This window comes from Citrus clementina, unplaced genomic scaffold (assembly GCF_000493195.1).
Source record: "Citrus clementina cultivar Clemenules unplaced genomic scaffold, Citrus_clementina_v1.0 scaffold_3, whole genome shotgun sequence".
Taxonomy (NCBI): domain Eukaryota; kingdom Viridiplantae; phylum Streptophyta; class Magnoliopsida; order Sapindales; family Rutaceae; genus Citrus; species Citrus x clementina.
This window is the reverse complement of record NW_006262339.1, coordinates 36285384-36305854: the sequence shown is the minus strand read 5'-3', so window position 1 is coordinate 36305854 and position 20471 is coordinate 36285384. Positions and strand designations below refer to the sequence as shown.

Sequence of the window (20471 nt, the reverse complement as noted above, 5' to 3'; positions counted from 1 at the left end):
CAGATTGACAAAATTGGTCCAAGGAGAATTTGAAAGTTTGAGGAGTTTTGTGACCAGGTATCATAAGGAGGTTACTGATCTAGGGGCCTTTGATCATCCAGATGCTCTGGAGGGATTAAAGAAGGGGTTGAGAATCAATCGATTATAGAATAGCTTATATAGTAAGGGGATAACAACATATGCTGAGGCGTATGACCAGGCAAAATTGGATATGAAAACTGAAGATGCAGAAGAAGAAAAGAGGAGAATGGAAATGCAGACAGGGGGTCCAATGAGAAAGGGAGACCTGAGAAGGAGAGGAGATAACTCTGGGTATAGCTCGAGGATGAACATGGGTGATAGACGTCATTATGATAGAGGGTTGCTCAATTATAGACAACCAGAAAGGCCGGGTCGAAATTGGGAAGCAAATCGTGAAAGAAGAGAAATCTCATTAGTAGGAAGGGGCCGAGAGGGAGGAAATAATTATGGGAGGAACCAACGGGAGAACGGAGTAAGAGATTACAATAGGTTGCCACCACCTGTAGACCGGAGAGGACTGAGATCTGACAATGGGGTGAATTTATTAGAACAGAGTGGAAGATACACACCACTGAACACGAGCAGAGCAGAAATATATGCTGCAATAAAAGATAAGGGGTTACTAACACCGCCAAAGCAGATTGTAAGGGGTTTGGGCGGAAGTGCTCACCACAAGTATTGCGAGTTTCACAAGGTGACCGGACATGGAACTGTAGATTGCATTGACTTGAAGGAACAGATTGAATGGCTAGTGCAAAATCAATATTTAAAGGAGTATGTGGATGACCAAGGAAGAGGTAGGAGAGGAGACATCATAGATAATGTAGCGATGATGATTATGGGAGGGCCGACTTTAGCAGGAGACTCAAACCGCTCAAGGAGAAATTATAGCCGATATTCATTAAAAAGTTTTGAGGTGAATTTTAATGTTCCGATACCAAAGAAGCAGCGGATTCAAAGGGTGCCGATCATGTTCACAGACGAGGACGAGGAAGCAGTCGCACATCCACATGAGGATGCGCTTGTAGTGAAGGTTGTCTTGGCAGGGCAGGAATTGAACCGAGCTTTTGTAGATGGGGGAAGCTCGGTTGACATTTTGTTTAAGCAAACTCTTGACGATCTACAAATAGGAGACCTCAGGCTTGATCCGGTCAAAACATCACTAAAGGGGTTCGGTGGAGCTGAGTTGATTCCCCTTGGGTTGATTGACTTGCCACTTACAATAGGGTCCAGCCCACTACAAAAGACAGTGATGTTGACATGGTTGGTAGTTGATGAGCCAAGCCCTTATCAAGTTATTTTGGGCAGACCATTCAATAGAATAGCAGGAGCAGTGAGCTCAACCCATATGCAATGTGTGAAGTTTAGAGTTCAAGGTGGAGTTGGAGTGATGAGGGGCCAGCAACAAGTAGCTCGAAGTGTTACACTACAGCTGCAAGAGAATCCATGCAGATCACAAGTATCGATCCACGAGCTGAAAATAGGTTATGCCAACAGCGACCTAATGAAGAAATGAAACAAGTGCAAGTAGATGAGGATGATCCGAGCAGAGTAGTGAGAGTGGGAACAAAGATAACGGATACCATTTTCAATGAGCTTCAGAATTTATTGGTGGAGTATAATGACATATTTGCTTGGAGCCATGAAGATATACCGGGAATAGACCCACGAATTATGTGTCACCGGTTGGCTATAGATAAAAACCATAAGCCTGTGAAGCAGAAAAGAAGAGTGTTCAACCAGGAAAGGTATGAGGCCATCCATGATGAGGTGGATAAATTGTTGAAAGCGGGGTTTATAAGGGAAGTGAACTATCCAGAATGGGTTTCGAATGTGGTGATGGTTAAAAAGGCGAATGGAAAATGGAGGATGTGCGTGGACTTTACCGACCTCAATAAAGCTTGTCCTAAAGATAGTTTTCCTCTCCCAAAGATTGATCAGTTAGTGGATTCAACAGCCGGGCATGGCTTGATGAGTTTCATGGATGCATTCTCAGGATACAACCAGATTCGTATGTCCACAGCAGATGAAGAAAAGACAGCTTTTGTGACCGACCAAGGATTGTATTGCTATCGTGTGATGCCGTTCGGATTAAAAAATGCAGGAGCTACTTATCAAAGGTTAGTAAACAAGCTTTTCAAACCCTTGATTGGTAAAACGATGGAGGTATATGTAGATGACATGATAACCAAGTCTGTTAAGCCGGTCGAACATACATCGCATTTGCGTGAGACGTTTGAGGTTCTGCGAAAAAATCAGATGAAGTTGAATCCGGAAAAGTGTGCCTTTGGAGTGGAATCAGGGAAATTTTTGGGCTTCCTAGTTAGCCAGAGGGGGATAGAGGCTAATCCGGAAAAAGTAGAGGTCATTCTCAAGATGAGGTCGCCGAAGGATCTTAAAGATGTTCAGAGCTTAGCTGGGAAAGTTGCCGCGCTGAGCAGGTTCATTTCGAAATCATCAGATAAATGCCATCCGTTTTTTGAATTGATGAAGAAAGGAAAAAGATTGAGGTGGTCGGAAGAATGTGAGACAGCATTTCAACAATTAAAGGCTTATTTGGCTAACGTACCAACTTTGGCTAAGCCCTTAGTTGGCGATGTTCTCTTGATCTACTTGGCGGTCTCTGATTATTCAACTAGCTCGGTCCTGGTAAAAGAAGAAGATGGAGTTCAACGTCCTGTATACTACACGAGCAGATCTCTTACAGGGGCGGAAGTTAGATACCCTATTGCAGAAAAGTGGGCGATGGCTTTAGTTATAGCCGCAAGAAAGCTGAGGCCGTATTTTCAAGCTCATAAGATCGTGGTCGTCACCAATCAACCTTTAAGACAAATTTTGCACAAACCAGACATTTCAGGAAGGTTGGTTAAGTGGTCAGTAGAGCTAAGTGAATTCGACATCAGTTACCGACCGAGGTCAGCAATTAAAGCACAAGCTCTGGTCGACTTCATTAATGATTGCAGTGACGGTAATGAAGGAATGGATGCTGGGCAGGAGATTAAAGAGGCAGAGAAGAAGAATGATATATGGGAGCTTAATGTAGATGGAGCTGCAAACCCAGAAGGGTCAGGCGGAGGAATTGTTCTTGTTTCGCCCGACCAAGAAGAAGTATGCTACGCTCTCAAATATCAATTTCATCCTACAAACAATGAAGCAGAATATGAAGCTCTCATTGCGGGTCTAAAACTAGCAAGAGCATTGGGGGTTCGGCATTTGAAGGTGAAGAGTGACTCGCAACTGGTAGTAAACCACCTGAATGGGACATTTCAAGCCAAAAGTGAGAACATGTCTAAGTATTTGAGCAAAGCACTGCAGCTATGGGGTAACTTTGATCAAGCTACAATGGAGCAAGTTCCGAGGGGAGAGAATTACCGAGCAGATTATATAGCAAGACTGGCAGCTGCAGAATGCCCAAAGTTCCCACGAGGAATCCCATTGGAATCGGTTTCAAAGCCATGTATAAGTGATCCCGAGATGGAAGTTTGTGTGGTAGAAGATGAGAAGAGCTGGATGATGCCTATCATGAGGTACATTGAATTTGGGGAACAACCTCGAGATAAAGCAGAGGCAAGAAGGCTGCGATGCAAGGCAATACGCTACTCCATTATCGAAGGTGTACTGTATAGGAGAGGTTACACTTTACCTTACCTATGATGTTTGGGCTCGGTTGAGGCCAACTATGTGATGAGAGAGGTGCATGAGGGAATTTGTGGAAATCACGGCGGAGGTAGAGCGTTGGCCCATAAAATAATAAGGCAAGGTTATTTTTGGCCGACCGTGCATGAAGATGCACATGAGTTAGTTCGAAGATGTGATGAATGCCAGAAGTTCGCTGTAATTGCAAGACAACCACCAGAAAACATGATGACAATGGGGAGCACTTGGCCATTTGCACAATGGGGGGTGGATCTTATCGGACCAATGCCGACTGGGAGAGGACAAATGAAATACGCGGTGGTAGCCATTGATTATTTTACTAAGTGGATTGAAGTTGAACCGCTACAAACGATAACCGAGAAGCGCACAACAGATTTCATATGGCGGAATGTGATTTGCAGGTATGGCCTACCGCAAGCTATTATCACCGATAATGGAACCCAATTTAATAATGAGAATTTCAAGAAGTTTTGTAGTCAGCTCGGCATTGAACTACGGTTTATCTCACCTGCCCATCCGAAGGCAAACGGACAAGTAGAGGCGGCGAACAAAACTATAAAGCAGTTGCTGAAGAAAAGGTTGGGTGAAAAGAAGGGAGTTTGGGTGGATGAGCTTCCAGGAGTGTTGTGGGCCTATAGAACGACCGTGAAGACTTCAACAGGGGAGACTCCATTCTCACTTGCTTTCGACCATGAGGCGGTAATCCCAGCTGAGGTTGGCATTGAGACACATCGGACAAAGTATTATGATGAGATAGTAAACATGGAACATATGTTGTTGGATTTGGATTTGCTTGATGAGAAGAGAGAGGCGGCAAGAGGTCGAGCGGCAATTTACCAGCAAAAAGTGGCTAAGTTCTACAACAAAAATGTCCGGCTACGACAATTTCAGGAGGGGGATCTGGTGCTCCGCAAAGTCAACCAGTCAACCAAAAAGCCAGCCGATGGAGTTCTGGGGCCGAGCTGGGAAGGACCATACAGAGTACTACACGCATTTGGTAATGGCGCATATAAGTTAGGTTATCCGGACGGCAGAGTCGTCGGCAAGGCGTGGAATGCAGAGCACCTGCGAAAATACTATCAGTAGGCCAATCTCATCTATGATATTCTAGTTTGTTTATTTTCTTTAAATATGCTAGGAAAGTTTGTTATTTCAGTTTGTTATGTGTGTAGTTCTGTTATTTCTGCTATATTAATCAATGAGGTTATTCAGAAGTGCAACTCTATCTTTTATCTATTGTGACCGGTCTTATTGAGTTCGGTAATTTTTCGACCTTATTGAGATCCCACGTGAAAATACTTTTCCAATCTTATTGAGATTGAGATCGACATGGCGACCTTGTTGAGGTCTAACGTGAAAATATTTATCCAATCTTATTAAGATTGAGATCGACATGGCGACCTTGTTGAGGTCCAACGTGAAAATATTTATCCAATCTTATTGAAATTGAGATCGACATTTCGACCTTATTGAGGACCAACATGAAAATACTTATCCAATCTTTTTGAGATTGAGATCGACATGGCGACCTTGTTGAGGTCCAACGTGAAAATATTTATCCAATCTTATTGAGATTGAGATCGACATTTCGACCTTATTGAGATCCCACGTGAAAATATCTTATTGAGATCCAACGTGAAAATACTTTTCCAATCTTATTGAGATTGAGATCGACATGGCGACCTTGTTGAGGTCTAACGTGAAAATATTTATCCAATCTTATTGAGATTGAGATCGACATGTCGACCTTGTTGAAGTCCAACGTGAAAATATTTATCCAATCTTATTGAGATTGAGATCGACATTTCGACCTTATTGAGGTCCAACGTGAAAATATTTATCCAATCTTATTGAGATTGAGATCGATATTTCGACCTTATTGAGATCCAACGTGAAAATATTTATCCAATCTTATTGAGATTGAGATCGACATTTCGACCTTATTGAGATCCAACGTGAAAAGTTTTTCAATCTAATTAAGATTGAGATCGACATATTTGGGCATAATTGAGGTCTAACGTGAAAAAATTCATTCAATCTTATTGAGATTGAAATAGACATTTTTTGACCTAATTGAAGCCCATTAAAATAATAATAATAATAACAATAATAATATATCCAATGAGATTGAGGTTGACCATTGCCTTGTTGAGGGCGGCCATAAACTTAGCAATTAAGTTCTACAATTTCTTATTTTGCTGAGCTCGGCCATTTCCTTGTCGAGGTCAGCTATAGCCATAACATTTAAGTTCTACAATTTTCAAATTATTAAGGTCGATATTTTTGCTTTGTGAGCTTTACGTTTGCGGTCGACACTTGTGCTTTGTGAGCTTTACGTTTGCGGTCTACAATTGTGCTTTGTGAGCTCTATCTTTGAAGTCGACACTTGTTGCTTTGAAAGTTCTACGTTTGATGTTGTTTATTAAGGTCGACATTTTAGTTTCGTAAAGCCTACGGTTGAGGTCGACATTTTAGTTTTGAAAAGCCCACGGTTGAGGTTGACACTTGCTTTGTGAGCTCTACCTTTGAAGTCGACACTTGTTGCTTTGAAAGTTCTACGTTTGAGGTTGTTTATTAAGGTCGACATTTTATTTTTGTAAAGCCCACAGTTGAGGTCGACACTTGCTTTGTGAGCTCTACCTTTGAAGTCGACACTTGTTGCTTTGAAAGTTCTACGTTTGAGGTTGTTTATTAAGGTCGACATTTTATTTTTGTAAAGCCCACAGTTGAGGTCGACACTTGCTTTGTGAGCTCTACCTTTGAAGTCGACACTTGTTGCTTTGAAAGTTCTACGTTTGAGGTTGTTTATTAAGGTCGACACTTGTTGCTTTGTGAGCTCTACGTTTGAGGTTGTTTATTAAGGTCGACATTTTATTTTTGTAAAGCCCACAGTTGAGGTCGACACTTGCTTTGTGAGCTCTACCTTTGAAGTCGACACTTGTTGCTTTGAAAGTTCTACGTTTGAGGTTGTTTATTAAGGTCGACACTTGTTGCTTTGTGAGCTCTACGTTTGAGGTTGTTTATTAAGGTCGACATTTTAGTTTCGTAAAAGCCTATGGTTGAGGTCGACATTTTAGTTTTGAAAAGCCCACGGTTGAGGTCGACACTTGCTTTGTGAGCTCTACCTTTGAAGTCGACACTTGTTGCTTCGAAAGTTCTACGTTTGAGGTTGTTTATTAAGGTCGACATTTTATTCTTGTAAAGCCCACAGTTGAGGTCGACACTTGCTTTGTGAGCTCTACCTTTGAAGTCGACACTTGTTGTTTTGAAAGTTCTACGTTTGAGGTTGTTTATTAAGGTCGACATTTTAGTTTTGTAAAGCCCACGGTTGAGGTCGACACTTTCTTTGTGAGCTCTATATTTTTTCTTTGTGAGCTCTATGTTTGAGGTTGTTTATTAAGGCCGACAGTTTAGTTTTGTGAGGTCTACGATTGAGGTTGACACTTCAGATTTGTACGGCTTATGGTTGAGGTCGACATTTTAGCTTGGTAAGATCTATGCGCGAGGTTGACACTTCGTAAGAATCTATAGCGAGGTCAGCTTCGAGCTTCCTAAGGTCAACTTTCCAGCTTAGTTACAATCGGCAGTAGCCTAAACATCTTCGGTCTTGTCGCGGTCGGCATTAGCTTTATTAAAAATAAGCGTGCAAGCTATGTAACAATTATCTGAAGTACAAACACAAAATGAAAGCGCAACAAGAGTTATACGTTCGTAAAACTACAAAAAGGCAAGCCTTATAGCAACTTTTCAAATCTACTTAGAAAGCACTCTCCTCGTCTTCAGCAACTCTGCTTGTTAAAGATGCCTCACCCTCAACTCTAATCTCATCACCCTGAAGAACTCGATTAGCTTCTTGATCCGTACCCAATGACTTCCTCTTAGCCTTTTCTTTGCTCACATAAGCGGTCAACATCCATTGAAAGTCCATGTCTGGGTGTTTCTCTTGGAACAATTCGATGCATGTCTGAATGACATCCGCCTTCAATTGCCTTTTCTCTAGTCGAATGCGTTGATCAACATCAGACTTAACTTTTTCCAACTCATAGCTAAGATCGGCAATCTTGGAGTCTTTGCTCACATTAGATTTCTTTTCGGCTACCAAGTCTTCTGCCAAGCGAGTATTTTCATCGTTGCGAACATTGAGATCACGCTTGAGCCGATCTCGTTCGCTTGCTGTTTTTTCGTTCGTGAGGTTGGCTTTCATCAAAGCGCGCTCGAGTTCTTCTATTTTCGCATGGCCTTTCAATGACTTGGCAAACGTCTCGATATGTGCGGCCATGATAAAGGATTGCTGGAAAAGAAAGCATGACAATTAGGATGGAAAGTATAAACATCACAGAAATAAAGGTTGTGAATTAATACCCACCTCAACTTGGTTTCGAGCAAGCGCTTCAAGAGCATGAGTAGCTGACAAGTGGGAAAAATTCTCGAGGGTATCCTGGCTCACAAAACGAGCAGCTAAGTTCACCATGGGTAGTAAGGCCTCCGCTCTTCCTCGCTTTGACTCTATGATGTCACTGCTTTCAAGCAAGCTTCCTTTCGGACATATCGGGGAAGGGGTAGGTGGCAAAATGCGCAGGGGACAAGAATCACTAGCTCGGTCACTTTTGCTCTGAGGTAGCATGTTGCGAGCTGAAACCGCGGGCTGTTTCTCTTTTTTCTCATCAACTTTGTTTTTCTGTGATGCCCGCCGTGGTTTCTTATTACGTGGTTCGCCTTCTTCGTCCGACATCTCCTCGATCAAGGCTTTTGCAATTTCTGCAGGGGTACGCTTGGCGGTAGACATGTTTCCTGCAACAATAGCAACCACACTAAAATTAGTGAATCTTTGGCGTATGACAATATGGGTAACCACTTAGTAAAATTTTACCTTTTGTTCTCTTTGTTTTCTTTTTCTTGCTGTAATGTGGTAGACTGGAAATGAGGTAAGTGCTCAACAATCTCTCGGATGTCAACAACAACTTCCAATCCTCCGCATTTAGCAATCCTTTCTCAACTCTAACACTCAGCTTGTCACCTATATCAACTTTCTTCTTCCAAGTCACTGCAGTAAAAACATGCGTTAGATTGTATCCTTATTTCGACCTCAACCTGAACAAAACTTGTATTACCTGGTCTACTAAAATGAGTGGGAACTTTAAACCAACCCTTGGTCAGCTCTACATCCCTACCCCAATTTCCACCTACCACGAAATACTTGTTTTTCCAACCTCTACATGAACCTGGAAAGTCAAGTACTATTCTTCTACTCTTTGTTTTTGACATAAAATAGTACCATCCTTTGTGGTTGATCCCATGCTCATTACAAAAATATAAGTGAGTAAACTCCTTGAAACAAGGCTCGGTTTTATTCTGCTCAGCCCATACAACATACATACCACCTAAAACCCTCCAGCCATTCGGGTCAAGTTGACCTGGACTCAAACCCACTCTCACCAACATTCGAGCAAAGTAAGGTTGAATGGGCAACCTGAAACCAAGATCAAACATTTCCAGATAAATCGCAGTCTCTCCATTACTCAATTTGCTTGCCACCTCATCTTCGCCCAATAACCTAAGTGTAATATCGTCTGGGATCAAATATTCTTTCCTCAACTCTTCAATCTCTGTCTCTGTTGTATCAAAGTTTAGCCTGTTCACGCCGTATTCTTCATGCTCATCTCCCTCATTTTCAAATTGTGCACAACTCGATTCTGTTAGCCTAAAGGGCTACACATAATGTAATTTTGATGATAACAAACATGTGTCTTAAGTAAAAATAATAAATATTGTATTTCACATTTACACTAGTTTTTGAAGGATAATATTTATGCAAGTGAATCAAGTGAAATCAAGATTGAAGACACTCAACGGACAACGGCGAAATCAAGAATAAAGCTTAGAGCTCAACGGACGAATTATTGCGAAAAATTCTTGTAAAGCCGGTATGATTTAATTGATGCATGATTTAGCATTTGAGAAGCTCAAGAAATTAATTTAATTAAATACTTTTCATAAACTAAAATATTTTATTTTTATAAAGTAAAGTATTTTGTGGATTTAAGTAAATTGGACTTAAATGCTAAGATTTGAAATCTTTGATTTTAATAAGTATCAAATTTCGGAGTTGGATGTTTTTTCAAACATTTTAAATATTTTGGGCCATACTATAATTTATGAATATTTTGAACTAAAGTGAAAGATTTTGAGAACTTTGAAAAATATGGGTATTATGTTGAAAAGGACCTTTGTGCGAAACAATAAAATCTTTGGGGTCATATCATAATTTTAAAAAGTTTGGGAAAGACACTATTCTTGAGAAGTTCTGAAATTGGACCTATTTGCAAATTTTTCTGACGTTTTGGGCCATATTATAATTATAGAAAGTTTTGGGCCAAAGTGTAATTTCAATGAACAGTGTTACTGTAGCAAATTCAAAAATAACGGTAATATTACTGTTCCTGAGCGGCTAGCCGGATAAATCAAGCGGCTAACCGCTTGAGCGCTGGAATTTGCCTATAACGGCTAGTTTTTGGGCTTCCACTATAAAAACTCAACTCAAACTTCATTTTAAGTACCAATACATGCAAATATAAGATCATACAACATATATTGAGCTTCCAAGACGCAAATCATTATTGATTGAATCATTGTTGAGCTATTAGTTGCATATCAACTCTTAAAGAGAGTTTTTGTTGTAATTTTCATTCCTTACCAAATTGTGAGTGTTTAAGTGTGGGAAACACTTGGGGTGAAGAGATTGGGGAGATAATCTCTTGGTTGTAAAGGTTCATTGACACCTTGGAAGTCAATTGTAAAAACTTGAAGCCTTGGGAGGCTTAGATAGTGAAATCCTCGAGCTCGGTTGGCTTGGAGGCGTGGACGTAGGCAGGGATTGCCGAACCACGTAAAAATCCGCGTGTTTGTTTTTCTCTTCCCTTGCTCTTTTTATTTTTACGCTTGCTTGAATTTATTGTTCTCTATTTCATTAAGGCGTTAGATTGATTTATTGTGCGAATCGTATTGCATTATTTTTAAAAACCCAATTCACCCCCCTCTTGGGTTGCGTTACTTGCATTTCAGATTCCTCATTCACCTCATTTCCGCAGCTTGTATTCTTAGACTCATTTTCGGCCGTATTACAATTTAATTCTACATTATCTTCCCTGACTTTTCCATTATCATCTATACCCGATGCAGTATCACTGAGCCCATCCAACAACTCTTTATTCGCATTTTGCGAGTAGCTACAAAGTGACCCATCTTTACTCCTTAAGTCCATTCCTGCCTAATATTACATTTAACAAAACTTCATTCCCAGTCAATACTAACACCCATTAAATCAACAGTTTTTCATTACCAGCACCACATCCAACACAAAACAACACATAGCCAATCCTAAATGCCCAGCAAAACTCACATTTAATATACACATGAATACAACAAGCAGATGTGTCTGGGATGAGATAACTCACCGGATCTCCTTCAACCCGAATGAATTCGAGTTTTGCTGAAGGTCAACAGCAGTAACATCATTCAGCATTCTATTAGTTCTGCATCAGTAGTAAACAGCAACATGAGCTCGATTTTGACAACACAACCCCCCCCCCCCAAAAAAAAAAAAAAAAAGGCAGCAAGAACGCAAAAAATTTAGAGGGAAGCGAATAACGAGAGTGAACAAACTAGAAACGAGGGGAGCAGGACACTCACCATGTAGCTCCATTTTGGCTAGCTTCGTCAAATTCGCAGAGACGGCGGCTGGGTAACATTTCTCTGGATTTCAATGTGAAAAAGTGTGTGGAAAATGAAAGCCCTGACCCACGAGCCAAGTAGCTTGAGGATATGACGTGTGATTTTCACATACACACTTCAAGTCACGTGCCCTCTTTTCTCTTTATAGTTTTATTATTATTATTTGGTTTTGTTTTGTTTGTTTTGTCTTTTTCCTTTTTCTTTTGTCCGTTCTTTTTGCCAAATTTCTTCTAACTTTTACAACTATTAATTTCGGTATTATTTCTGCTCCACTCTTCAACATCCACCACTTGCGGCCATATTGCTCTTCCCTTTTTTGTTTTAGTTTTCAATACCGTTCATGTCTTCTCAGTATTGAAAACTAGGGGACTGGTGTTTGGTTTACACAATTTTTTCTATTTCCACTGATTAGTTTCCAATACCGGTAATGACTTTCGGATATCGAAAACTAGGGGACTGGTGTTTGGGTTGGATTTTTCTAAAAAACTTCAGAAGTATAGTCGACCCTAATTTACTTAGAACTCATTGTTGTTGTCGAGCTGATCACGTAAGTACAACCTGGAGCCTATGTTGGCGACCTGGTTCACAAGTACGACCTGAGATTTATGTGAATAACCTGATTTAAGAATACAACCTTAGACTTATATGAGCGACCAGGAAATTCACCGGTCCGACCTCGAAATTTATTTGCCTGACCAGAGAATTAGCTTGACATAGAAAGCTATTGGTTAAGATAACGTGGCCTAATTTCTAGGAAAGTTGTGTGCCACGATCTATTTAAACTATCTCCAACCGATGACCACGTGCAACTGCTGAAGAAAGTGGGCAGAAGTTAAAGGTGGTAACCACCCATGACCAGGGGCCTATTTAAGCTGAAAATGGCAACTGAGGTGGGGGTTAGCAAAAATCAACCAAAAAACTCTAGAAGTGAGCTATCTAAGAGCCTTAACAGAGCTTACCAGATTTTGAGTTCTTTGATCGGAAAGTTCCTTTCTTTTGAACCCATTCACAATTCTTCCCTCTCATTTTTATCTCTTTATACACAATTTCTGACTTAAGCATCGGAGGGTCTGCGCCGGAAACCCACCGGCATATCCTAACCGTATTTTCTGGTTGACAGGTACGGAAAATTGCGGTCATATTGGCGTTTGAGCTTGGATACGTGCTGTAATTCCCCTAAAGAAACAAATTCAGCTGTTGAGGTCGTTTTTCGGCATCAACAATTAATCTAAACGAAATTGAATTTGAAGTAGTTTCGATGGATCTGCAAGCTAGACAGTGTACTTGTTTTTCTTTAGGCACTTCCATATTTTCAAATTAAAAAAATTGAAAATGGTGTTGTGGATGATCTTTTGTTTATTAATATTTAACCATCAATGGCATTTTGAATGTCACGGGAATATAGAATAATTCTGATTTTAAGGTTCTGTTTTCTTGAATTGTTGTCTGAAAATTGAACTCCAGCGTCTATGAGGATTTTCACCAACCGTTGATTTTTCCAGTTCATAAGAGCGCCTTCCCCACCCCCCCACCCCCCCGGCGGCCGCGCGACACAACCACTCCAACCAGAAACATACATTAAGTCCGTATCGGACACCATCCAAACAGTTGGATAAACTATTAAAAACACCTGATGAGCAAAGAGGAAATAATGGCCGAAATACCATTAAGAATTAAAATATATATATATATATATATATATATATATATATATATATATATATATTCAGTTTAGGTCCTGATTTGTATTGTTGTTAAACAATTACAGTTTAAAAGATTGCACAAAGTGTTTAAAAACACTTAATGTTGAGGTTTAGAAATTAAATTGATTTTATTCTACATTTAATGGTGAAAAATTATAATATTTTTACTATTTTTGTCAAAATTAATATCAAAGTTACATCTACAGACAATACTAATTTTATTTTTAAGTTATAATCAGCTATCCATATCAATTGTACCTTAAAATTTACAATATGCTACTAATTTTATTTTAATTTACAATCATTTATCCACGTTAGTTTTAGTTTAAAAGTCACATCACCTTAATCTTTAGTGCTTACCTCATTAGTCAACCTCTCAGCATGCGTTAGTGTATGAATTATAGACACAGTAAATTATCCTTTCCGATTTTCTCTCGTACCGTATTCCACAATATACCTGATGAACCAAATGTCAGCTTGTATTATTATAACTTTCTTGCTGTTCTCGTCTGATTAATGATTAATTAATTTGAATACATAACTCCGGACTTCCTTCCATGTAGGGGTGGGCATGGGTTGGTTTGGGTTGGATTTTAAGTCAACCCAAACCAAACCATAAAAATTTGGATCCAACCCAAACCAACCCAAATATTTTTAACCCAAACCAAACCAAACCATTTGGGTTTGATTTGGGTTTGGTTTGAATTTTATTATCAAAATAATTTTTATTTTAATAAAATTTAATTATATCAAAATTATAATAATTATTAATTATTAAATTGATATTAAAATATAAAAAAATATAGTGGATAAAAATTATAAATTTTACAATAACTTAATCCTTAAATTAAAGAATACTACAAAATCAAAATAAAGTTTAATCACAAAAATTATTATTTCTCAATAAATAAGAACGTACACTTTAATAATAAACTTTCACAAACATGACATTAACAATCTAATAATAAATTTTGCCACTTGTTATTTATTTAGTTATGTAATATTTATTTTTATTTATCGTTTTGGTAGTTTTGCGTTATGTTGTCTACCTATATGTTTAATTTTAGGGAGATTGCCAGTTTCCCCCCTACAGTAATCAACATATATTATTTTTCCCCCTTCTGTTTTTATAATGGCCAAAAACCCCCATAATAGTATAAATTTACAATATTACCGTTATTTTCAACTACTCTTTTATTTATATTTATTCTAAATTAAATAAATCACATGAATATAAACTAAATAAAAAATAAAGCATTAAAAATAAGAAATATATGTTTTGATATGAACAAAAAAATTAATAATAAAATTTTTTTATACTTATTTATTTTGTGAAAATTTTCTTATAATAAATATATAAGAAAATTATTAGTCAAATGATAAAAAAATTATTATAAGAAAACTTGAATGACAAAGAAAAATTTACTATAAGATAAATAATAAATTTCTTCTTAGTAGAGTCTCCTGCTCTTTCTATGATGATCCTTCCATGTTGGAAGAATTATTTTTATAAATAAGAAAAAAAATTTATGTTATTCACAACAATATTTATTTAATTTAAATTTATTTTTACTGTTATTTTCATTTTATAACTGTTGACAATTGATTACGCTGTAAAAAATTTAATAGTGGTCTTTCACTTATTTGTGTTCATTTATTTTGTTTTCATTTATTTCATTTGAAAAATTTGAGTGTTGGGGTTTTGTCCATAACCCATGGGTAAACCATACCCAAACCATAATGAAATGATTTTCTACATAAAACTCACATCTAACCCATTTTCATGATTTACCCAACCCAAATCATTTAATTTGGTTTGAGTTTAGATAAACCCATGGGTTGTGGGTTTATGCCCACCCCTACTTCCATGAAGCACATCCTTAACAGATATTGAGAAAGGGAAAGTTCGAGGAAAGTGCATTTTGTCATTCCAAGAAAAGTAGTGGATATAATTAAAAAGAAAAAGAAAAAACAATGAGAAACGTTTCTCCGAGCTTCAAAGCAAGTGCGATTTCGCTTTTGATAGTGACTCCTTATTATTTTCAAACCAGTCCAAAAAATGCTTCATTTTAAAAGTAGTGTATAGTCTGTACAGTGTGGAAAACTCAATGTAGATTAAGGTACAAACTCAAAAGGGATCATAATTATTATGCAACTAATTAATTAGAGAGCATCCATTGTTCATAGCAAATAACGTTGTGATTCTTAACACATTTAAAAACATCCACATATAAGGTGACTAGTGCTTGATCTGAGACAACATGCACCTAACGTCCTTGCTACTAGGTCTCTCCTTTGGATCATCCAAAGTGCAAAAATAAGCAATCTTCAAAACAAGAAGCATTTGCTCCTCATACCCATTGCCGAGTAGCTTTGAATCGATAGCCCTGTGAGGATTCTCAGAAGTCATGACATTTCTCATCCATTGAACCATATCCTTCTCCTCTGTATATTGGAAGAAGTCATCGTGTGGAAATTTTCCCATCACTAAACCAGCCAGCAACACCCCAAAGCTGTATATATCACACTTTTCAGAAATTGTTAGAGTCTGGTGATACTCGGGCGCTATGTATCCCACCGTTCCTGCCACATTCGTAATTCTGATTCGTTTATGCCCATCAGGCATTAGCTTTGCAAGACCAAAATCAGAAATCCTGGCTTCCATACCATCGTCTATGAGCACGTTCGCTGGCTTGATATCTCTATGGATTATACAAGGCCTATAGTACATATGCAGATACTCAAGCCCAGAAGCTATTCCTCGCGCAATCCTGTATCTAGCTAGCCAATCTAATTCTTTTCTTCCTTGTGAGACATCATATAGAATGCCGTCTAAACTTCCATTCTTCATGAATTCGTAGACAAGTAAATGACAGTCAGGCCTTGTGACATGAGCCTGCAAAGGTAGAAGATTCCTGTGCCAAATTCGACCCGCAGTTATAATCTCAGTTTTAATTTGCCTCATTTTCCTGTTGATCAGCCCTCTCCGTACATTAAGCAACTCTGTGGCAGCCATTGGCGGCTGATCAATCTTCTTAATAGCAATCATCTTTCCGTAGCTTCCTGGTACCTCAGCTTTGTAAACTACACCACATGCACCTACTCCTATTATCTCCAAAGAAGCAAGACTATCTTCTTTCGTCAAGAAAGCTATGTCACCTTTCTTAATGATTGGACGAGTACAGATTGCAGGGCCACGATATCTACCTCCACCTCTACCCCTTAATGCCGACTTTTTAGCTTTTACCCAACCATAAACTTTGGCTTCACTCACCAAAGAGATCGTGGACAATCTTTTCCTGACATTCCTAGACTTCCCACCTGAAATTCCTTTCAATCCTAGTGAGTCTATCTGCGAGGCAATGCCTTGCAATCTAGTATGGATCTCCATTACTTTAGTCTTTGCCAAGGAATCGAACTCATCATCGGTACTATAATCATAATCTAGCGGCAGCAACTTGCTCCGGAAAGCCTCGGTTTGAAACTCATCAAACAAGTATTCAACATCACAAGCCAAGTTCTGAAGCTCGCCAAGCCACAGATTCACATGCTGATTCGTCATCTGCTTCTCCACCGCATCATCTACCACCTCACTAATCTTCACCAGCATCTTTATCCACCCCATCAGGTCGGCCTGGATATGCGCTTCACCTGCAAACTTTTGAAGCCAATCTGATTCCAAATTTTGTATAATCGTCTCAATAGATTCAGAGTGAAAGTAGCAAGACGTAGTTTCCTCTTGACTCAAGAAACGAAAGGAGTTATCGAGAGTTAACTTCGGCATCTTTTTCTCTGCCGGCTCAAATGGAAAATGGAGGCATTAATAAGCTCAATTACTTACTGAAATCGAGTGCATTCACAAGTAATTAAGCTGCCAGTTCATCTTAAATTCCAAGAGCTTTCCGGACACTAGGCTGCACAGCAACCATTAGATTTTATTGAAATAGATATCTATATGTAGACAAATAATGAAACCGTGTGGGTCCCACAAAACACACACACGCACACATATTTACGCTTTCGCTGCAATGACCCAAGGTTATCTTTGGTTTGAAGAAAAGGGAGGAGAGGAAAAGAGTGGAATGAAGAGGAAGGAAAAAAAAAAGAATGGAGAAGAGTAGTAAAATTAAATTTTATTGTTTGATTTGATATAAAATTTGATAAGGAAATGAATTATAATTTTTTTCTTTAGACAAATTTATCCTTTATCTTAAATATTAAACTATTTATATTAGTAATTAATTAATATATATAAAATAAAATGGCGGTCTAGTGGCCGGCGGCAGAAGTCTGGTGGAGGTCCGGCGATTTTCCGGTGAAGTCCGACGGTGGCCTGGCCAAGTTCCGGCGATGGTCCATTTATAATATTAAATCAATAAAATAAAATTATAAATAATAATTATTAATGGCATTAAATAAGTTAAAAAGATGAAAGATAATTTTAGAAACTTTAGTTTTTAATATAAGAGAAATTTAAATTCTTCACTACTTAGTGTGGAATTCAAATTCTACATTATGATGAAAATTAAATTTTAGTGGAAATTAAATTCTTATACATTTTGTCAAACCAAACAATGAAAATAAAAAGAGAATTTAAATTACTTTTCTTTCCTACATTCTCTCCTTCCAACCGAACACCCCCTCAGAGAACTTTACCCATTAATTTACTCTTATCCTAACTTTTAACGCCTACTCGATAAGAAACTTTCTTTAAGTTATAAAATATTATTTAAATCCCTTTGGATAAAAAATAATCTGCAATTAAATCATTGATTTCGTATTATTATCTTCTGTTAGATTTCAACCTCCATTTTTTCATTTATTTGTTTCAAATATAAATGAAAAATATTATCTATTAAACACCATCTCTTGTTCGTTATAATTAATTAATTATTTGAATTCAGAGAGATAGAGACCATTAGAGTAAAGAATATTCGCAACTAGCAAATTAGAATGACTAAAAACTAATCCAGTGAACTAATAATTACAATATTAATTAGTTGATCCAATCATTATGGGGGACGAGATTAAAAAATAGTTAAAAAAGTTCCTGCTAGAACCATGATTTGGTTTGTGCATGTTAAGTGGATATATTCTCTAATTATCCATCACAGTAGCTATTCTCCTTACATAATAAACTTTTCTTTGTTTAACTGACTGCAAACTATTATAATAAATCTTGTAAATTAATCTAACTCTCAATTGTATCTATGTGTTGTTATTTCTGAAGGCACACTATTAAATTTTTGTTTAATTATTATTGTTATGAAAGAAAAGTGAAAAATTCCATTTATCATAGAGTAAATTTTGAATTATTCTTGTGAAATAATAATTTTTAAAATATTCACTCAATTATTGTATACTTTTAACTTACCATTATTTTTGCTCAAAACATAAGAGAAAAGTGAGAGTGGACTGATAAAAGTGTTTGTAACTTCTTTATAAAAATAGAAGTTAAATTGAGATCTATAATAATTTAGAGGGTATTTTAAAATTTTCCATTTCGTGAGGGGATAACTGAAATTTACCCCTTATCGTATTTATTAACTTATAATGCGGGTTCGCTGGCATCTTTAACATATCATTATTGATTGACCGAGAAAATTTTTTGTTTTTTTTGAAGACTTGGTGTTAGCTGCTTCGGAGGAAATTGCATAACCGAGTGAGTTCGATTATGTCAAAATAAATTTCTCTCTGTCTTTCTTCTATCTTATTGGGTCTGTTCCGATGTATGCACAGTACAGACAGGCTATAGACTGAGCAAAGTAAGTTTTTTTTTTTCTTTAATTCTCTGACAATTCAGAATCTATCTATACAGTATTCATATGGATTATTGTTCTGTTGTTGAGATCTTCAGATTTCAGTATTTTTGCTTATTGTCTGAGTCTACTGCAGCAAGCGGGACAGAAGATGGAGAACGGCGAGCACCATCAATCCGTTAATATCGACCGATTAGCAGATACCTTGAGAGGCAAGTTCAGGAGTTTGCATCGGTTACCCCAGAAGTGTTGCATCTACAGGGTTCCTCAGCAAATCCGGGGTTTAAATCCGAAAGCTCACACTCCGCAATTAGTCTCTATTGGTCCCTTTCATCACGGTGACAACGAAGAGCTAAGAGCCACGGAAGAGATTAAAATTAGATACCTTGAATATTTTCTTCAACGAACTGAGGTAAGCATCGAGACATTTCTTGCATATGTAAAGAACAAGGAAGAGCAATTGCGTGATTGTTATGCAGAAACCATTAGACTTGAAAATGAGGATTTTATAACAATGGTTTTAGTGGACGCTGTATTTCTCATTGAGTTCTTGCTCAGATATAGCTTCCCCAATTTGGTTTCCACTGGTGACCCCATATTCACCAAATCAAGGCTGATCTCTAACATGTGGCTTGACATTTGGCTCTTAGAGAATCAGCTTCCGTTGTTCATTCTTGATGACCTGTTTAATCTTGCCAAGACAGCAGTGAATCATGATTCCTACAATGGAGTTTCATTGCTCTCACTTACCCGTCGCTTCTACAAAGATAATTATGAGTTTCCCTTGATGGAGGCGAATTTGTTCGAGACCCATTTTAAGCAAGCTCAACATTTCCTTGATTTGTTAAGACTCTGTTTTCAGCCACCCCAGCCACGGTCCTGCCGGGCACAAAATAAACTCAGAACTGAAACTCAGAATATACCTACAGCAACGCAGCTTCACCAAGCTGGAGTCAAGTTTCAGTTGGGTTCAAGCACAAATCTCTTCGACATAACATTCAATGTCGAGGGCATTCTGGAAATTCCGCTATTGAGAATTAGTGAGTCCACAGAGATTTTATTCAGAAACCTTCAAGCCTTTGAGAGATTGCATTGTGGTACCAGGTATATAAACGACTATGTTATCATCATGAATTATCTCGTCAACACAGCACACGATGTTGACTTACTTGTTCAAAACCGGGTTATCGAAAACTGGCTATGGAACAGTGAAGCTGTGTCGAATCTTTTTCACAACCTTGTCCAGGAAACTTCGTTGTCTGCTAAAAATTTCCAGTACACTGATCTTGTTGAAGATCTGAGGGCCTATTGCAGATACCGTTGGCATAGGTGGAAGGCAATGTTGAGACAAGATTACTTCAATAGTCCATGGGCATCCATCTCTGTTATTGCAGCCGTTATTCTCCTTTTACTCACCTTAATACAGGCAATTTGTTCCATCATCGCATTGTAGGCTCCCTGATTTTAATTTGTAAGTTGTCAGACTTTATGTTGCGTGTTCGTGTGTAGCCAAATATGAAAAGTCACAAAAATCTTGTACCACATATGCATTATTATTCAATAATAATCAATCAAAACTTCATAAGAAGATAGCTTATAT

General features: G+C 38.0%; 5 protein-coding genes across 6 annotated transcripts in view; 2 read left to right on the top strand and 3 right to left on the bottom strand.

The window, feature by feature from the left end:
* The window catches only part of LOC18050117 (probable protein phosphatase 2C 11), a 16073-nt gene extending 4912 nt beyond the window's left edge, over positions 1-11161 (bottom strand). The window contains exon 1 of the mRNA XM_006442736.2: positions 11133-11161. The gene's annotated coding sequence lies outside the window, so the exon portion shown is untranslated. The remainder of the gene's footprint in view (positions 1-11132) is intronic.
* On the top strand, positions 212-1537 carry LOC112099929. The gene has a single exon (XM_024187461.1). It carries the CDS (start codon positions 212-214, stop codon positions 1535-1537), a length of 1326 nt encoding a protein of 441 aa, XP_024043229.1.
* LOC18050116 lies at positions 7292-11532 on the bottom strand. Its single transcript, XM_024188700.1, has 6 exons — positions 11368-11532; positions 10741-11210; positions 8790-9368; positions 8549-8722; positions 8045-8469; positions 7292-7969 (listed from the first exon to the last, which is right to left on the bottom strand). Exons 2-6 carry the CDS (start codon positions 10937-10939, stop codon positions 7436-7438), a joined length of 1911 nt encoding a protein of 636 aa, XP_024044468.1. The 5' UTR covers positions 10940-11210; positions 11368-11532; the 3' UTR covers positions 7292-7435.
* Positions 11533-15215: 3683 nt separating this feature from the next.
* On the bottom strand, positions 15216-16939 carry LOC18050115 (leucine-rich repeat receptor-like serine/threonine/tyrosine-protein kinase SOBIR1). The gene has a single exon (XM_006442734.2). It carries the CDS (start codon positions 16894-16896, stop codon positions 15352-15354), a length of 1545 nt encoding a protein of 514 aa, XP_006442797.2. The 5' UTR covers positions 16897-16939; the 3' UTR covers positions 15216-15351.
* A 1768-nt stretch (positions 16940-18707) lies between these two features.
* LOC18050114 (UPF0481 protein At3g47200) lies at positions 18708-20470 on the top strand. 2 transcript variants are annotated; one of them, XM_006442733.2, is made up of 2 exons: positions 18708-18877; positions 19008-20470. In XM_006442733.2, the coding sequence occupies exon 2, from the start codon at positions 19023-19025 to the stop codon at positions 20322-20324; it is 1302 nt and encodes a 433-aa protein (XP_006442796.1). In that variant the 5' UTR covers positions 18708-18877; positions 19008-19022; the 3' UTR covers positions 20325-20470. The 2 variants fall into 2 exon arrangements, with proteins under 2 accessions (XP_006442796.1, XP_006442795.1); XM_006442732.2 differs by having other exon boundaries at positions 18970-20470.
* Position 20471: the final 1 nt, after the last annotated feature.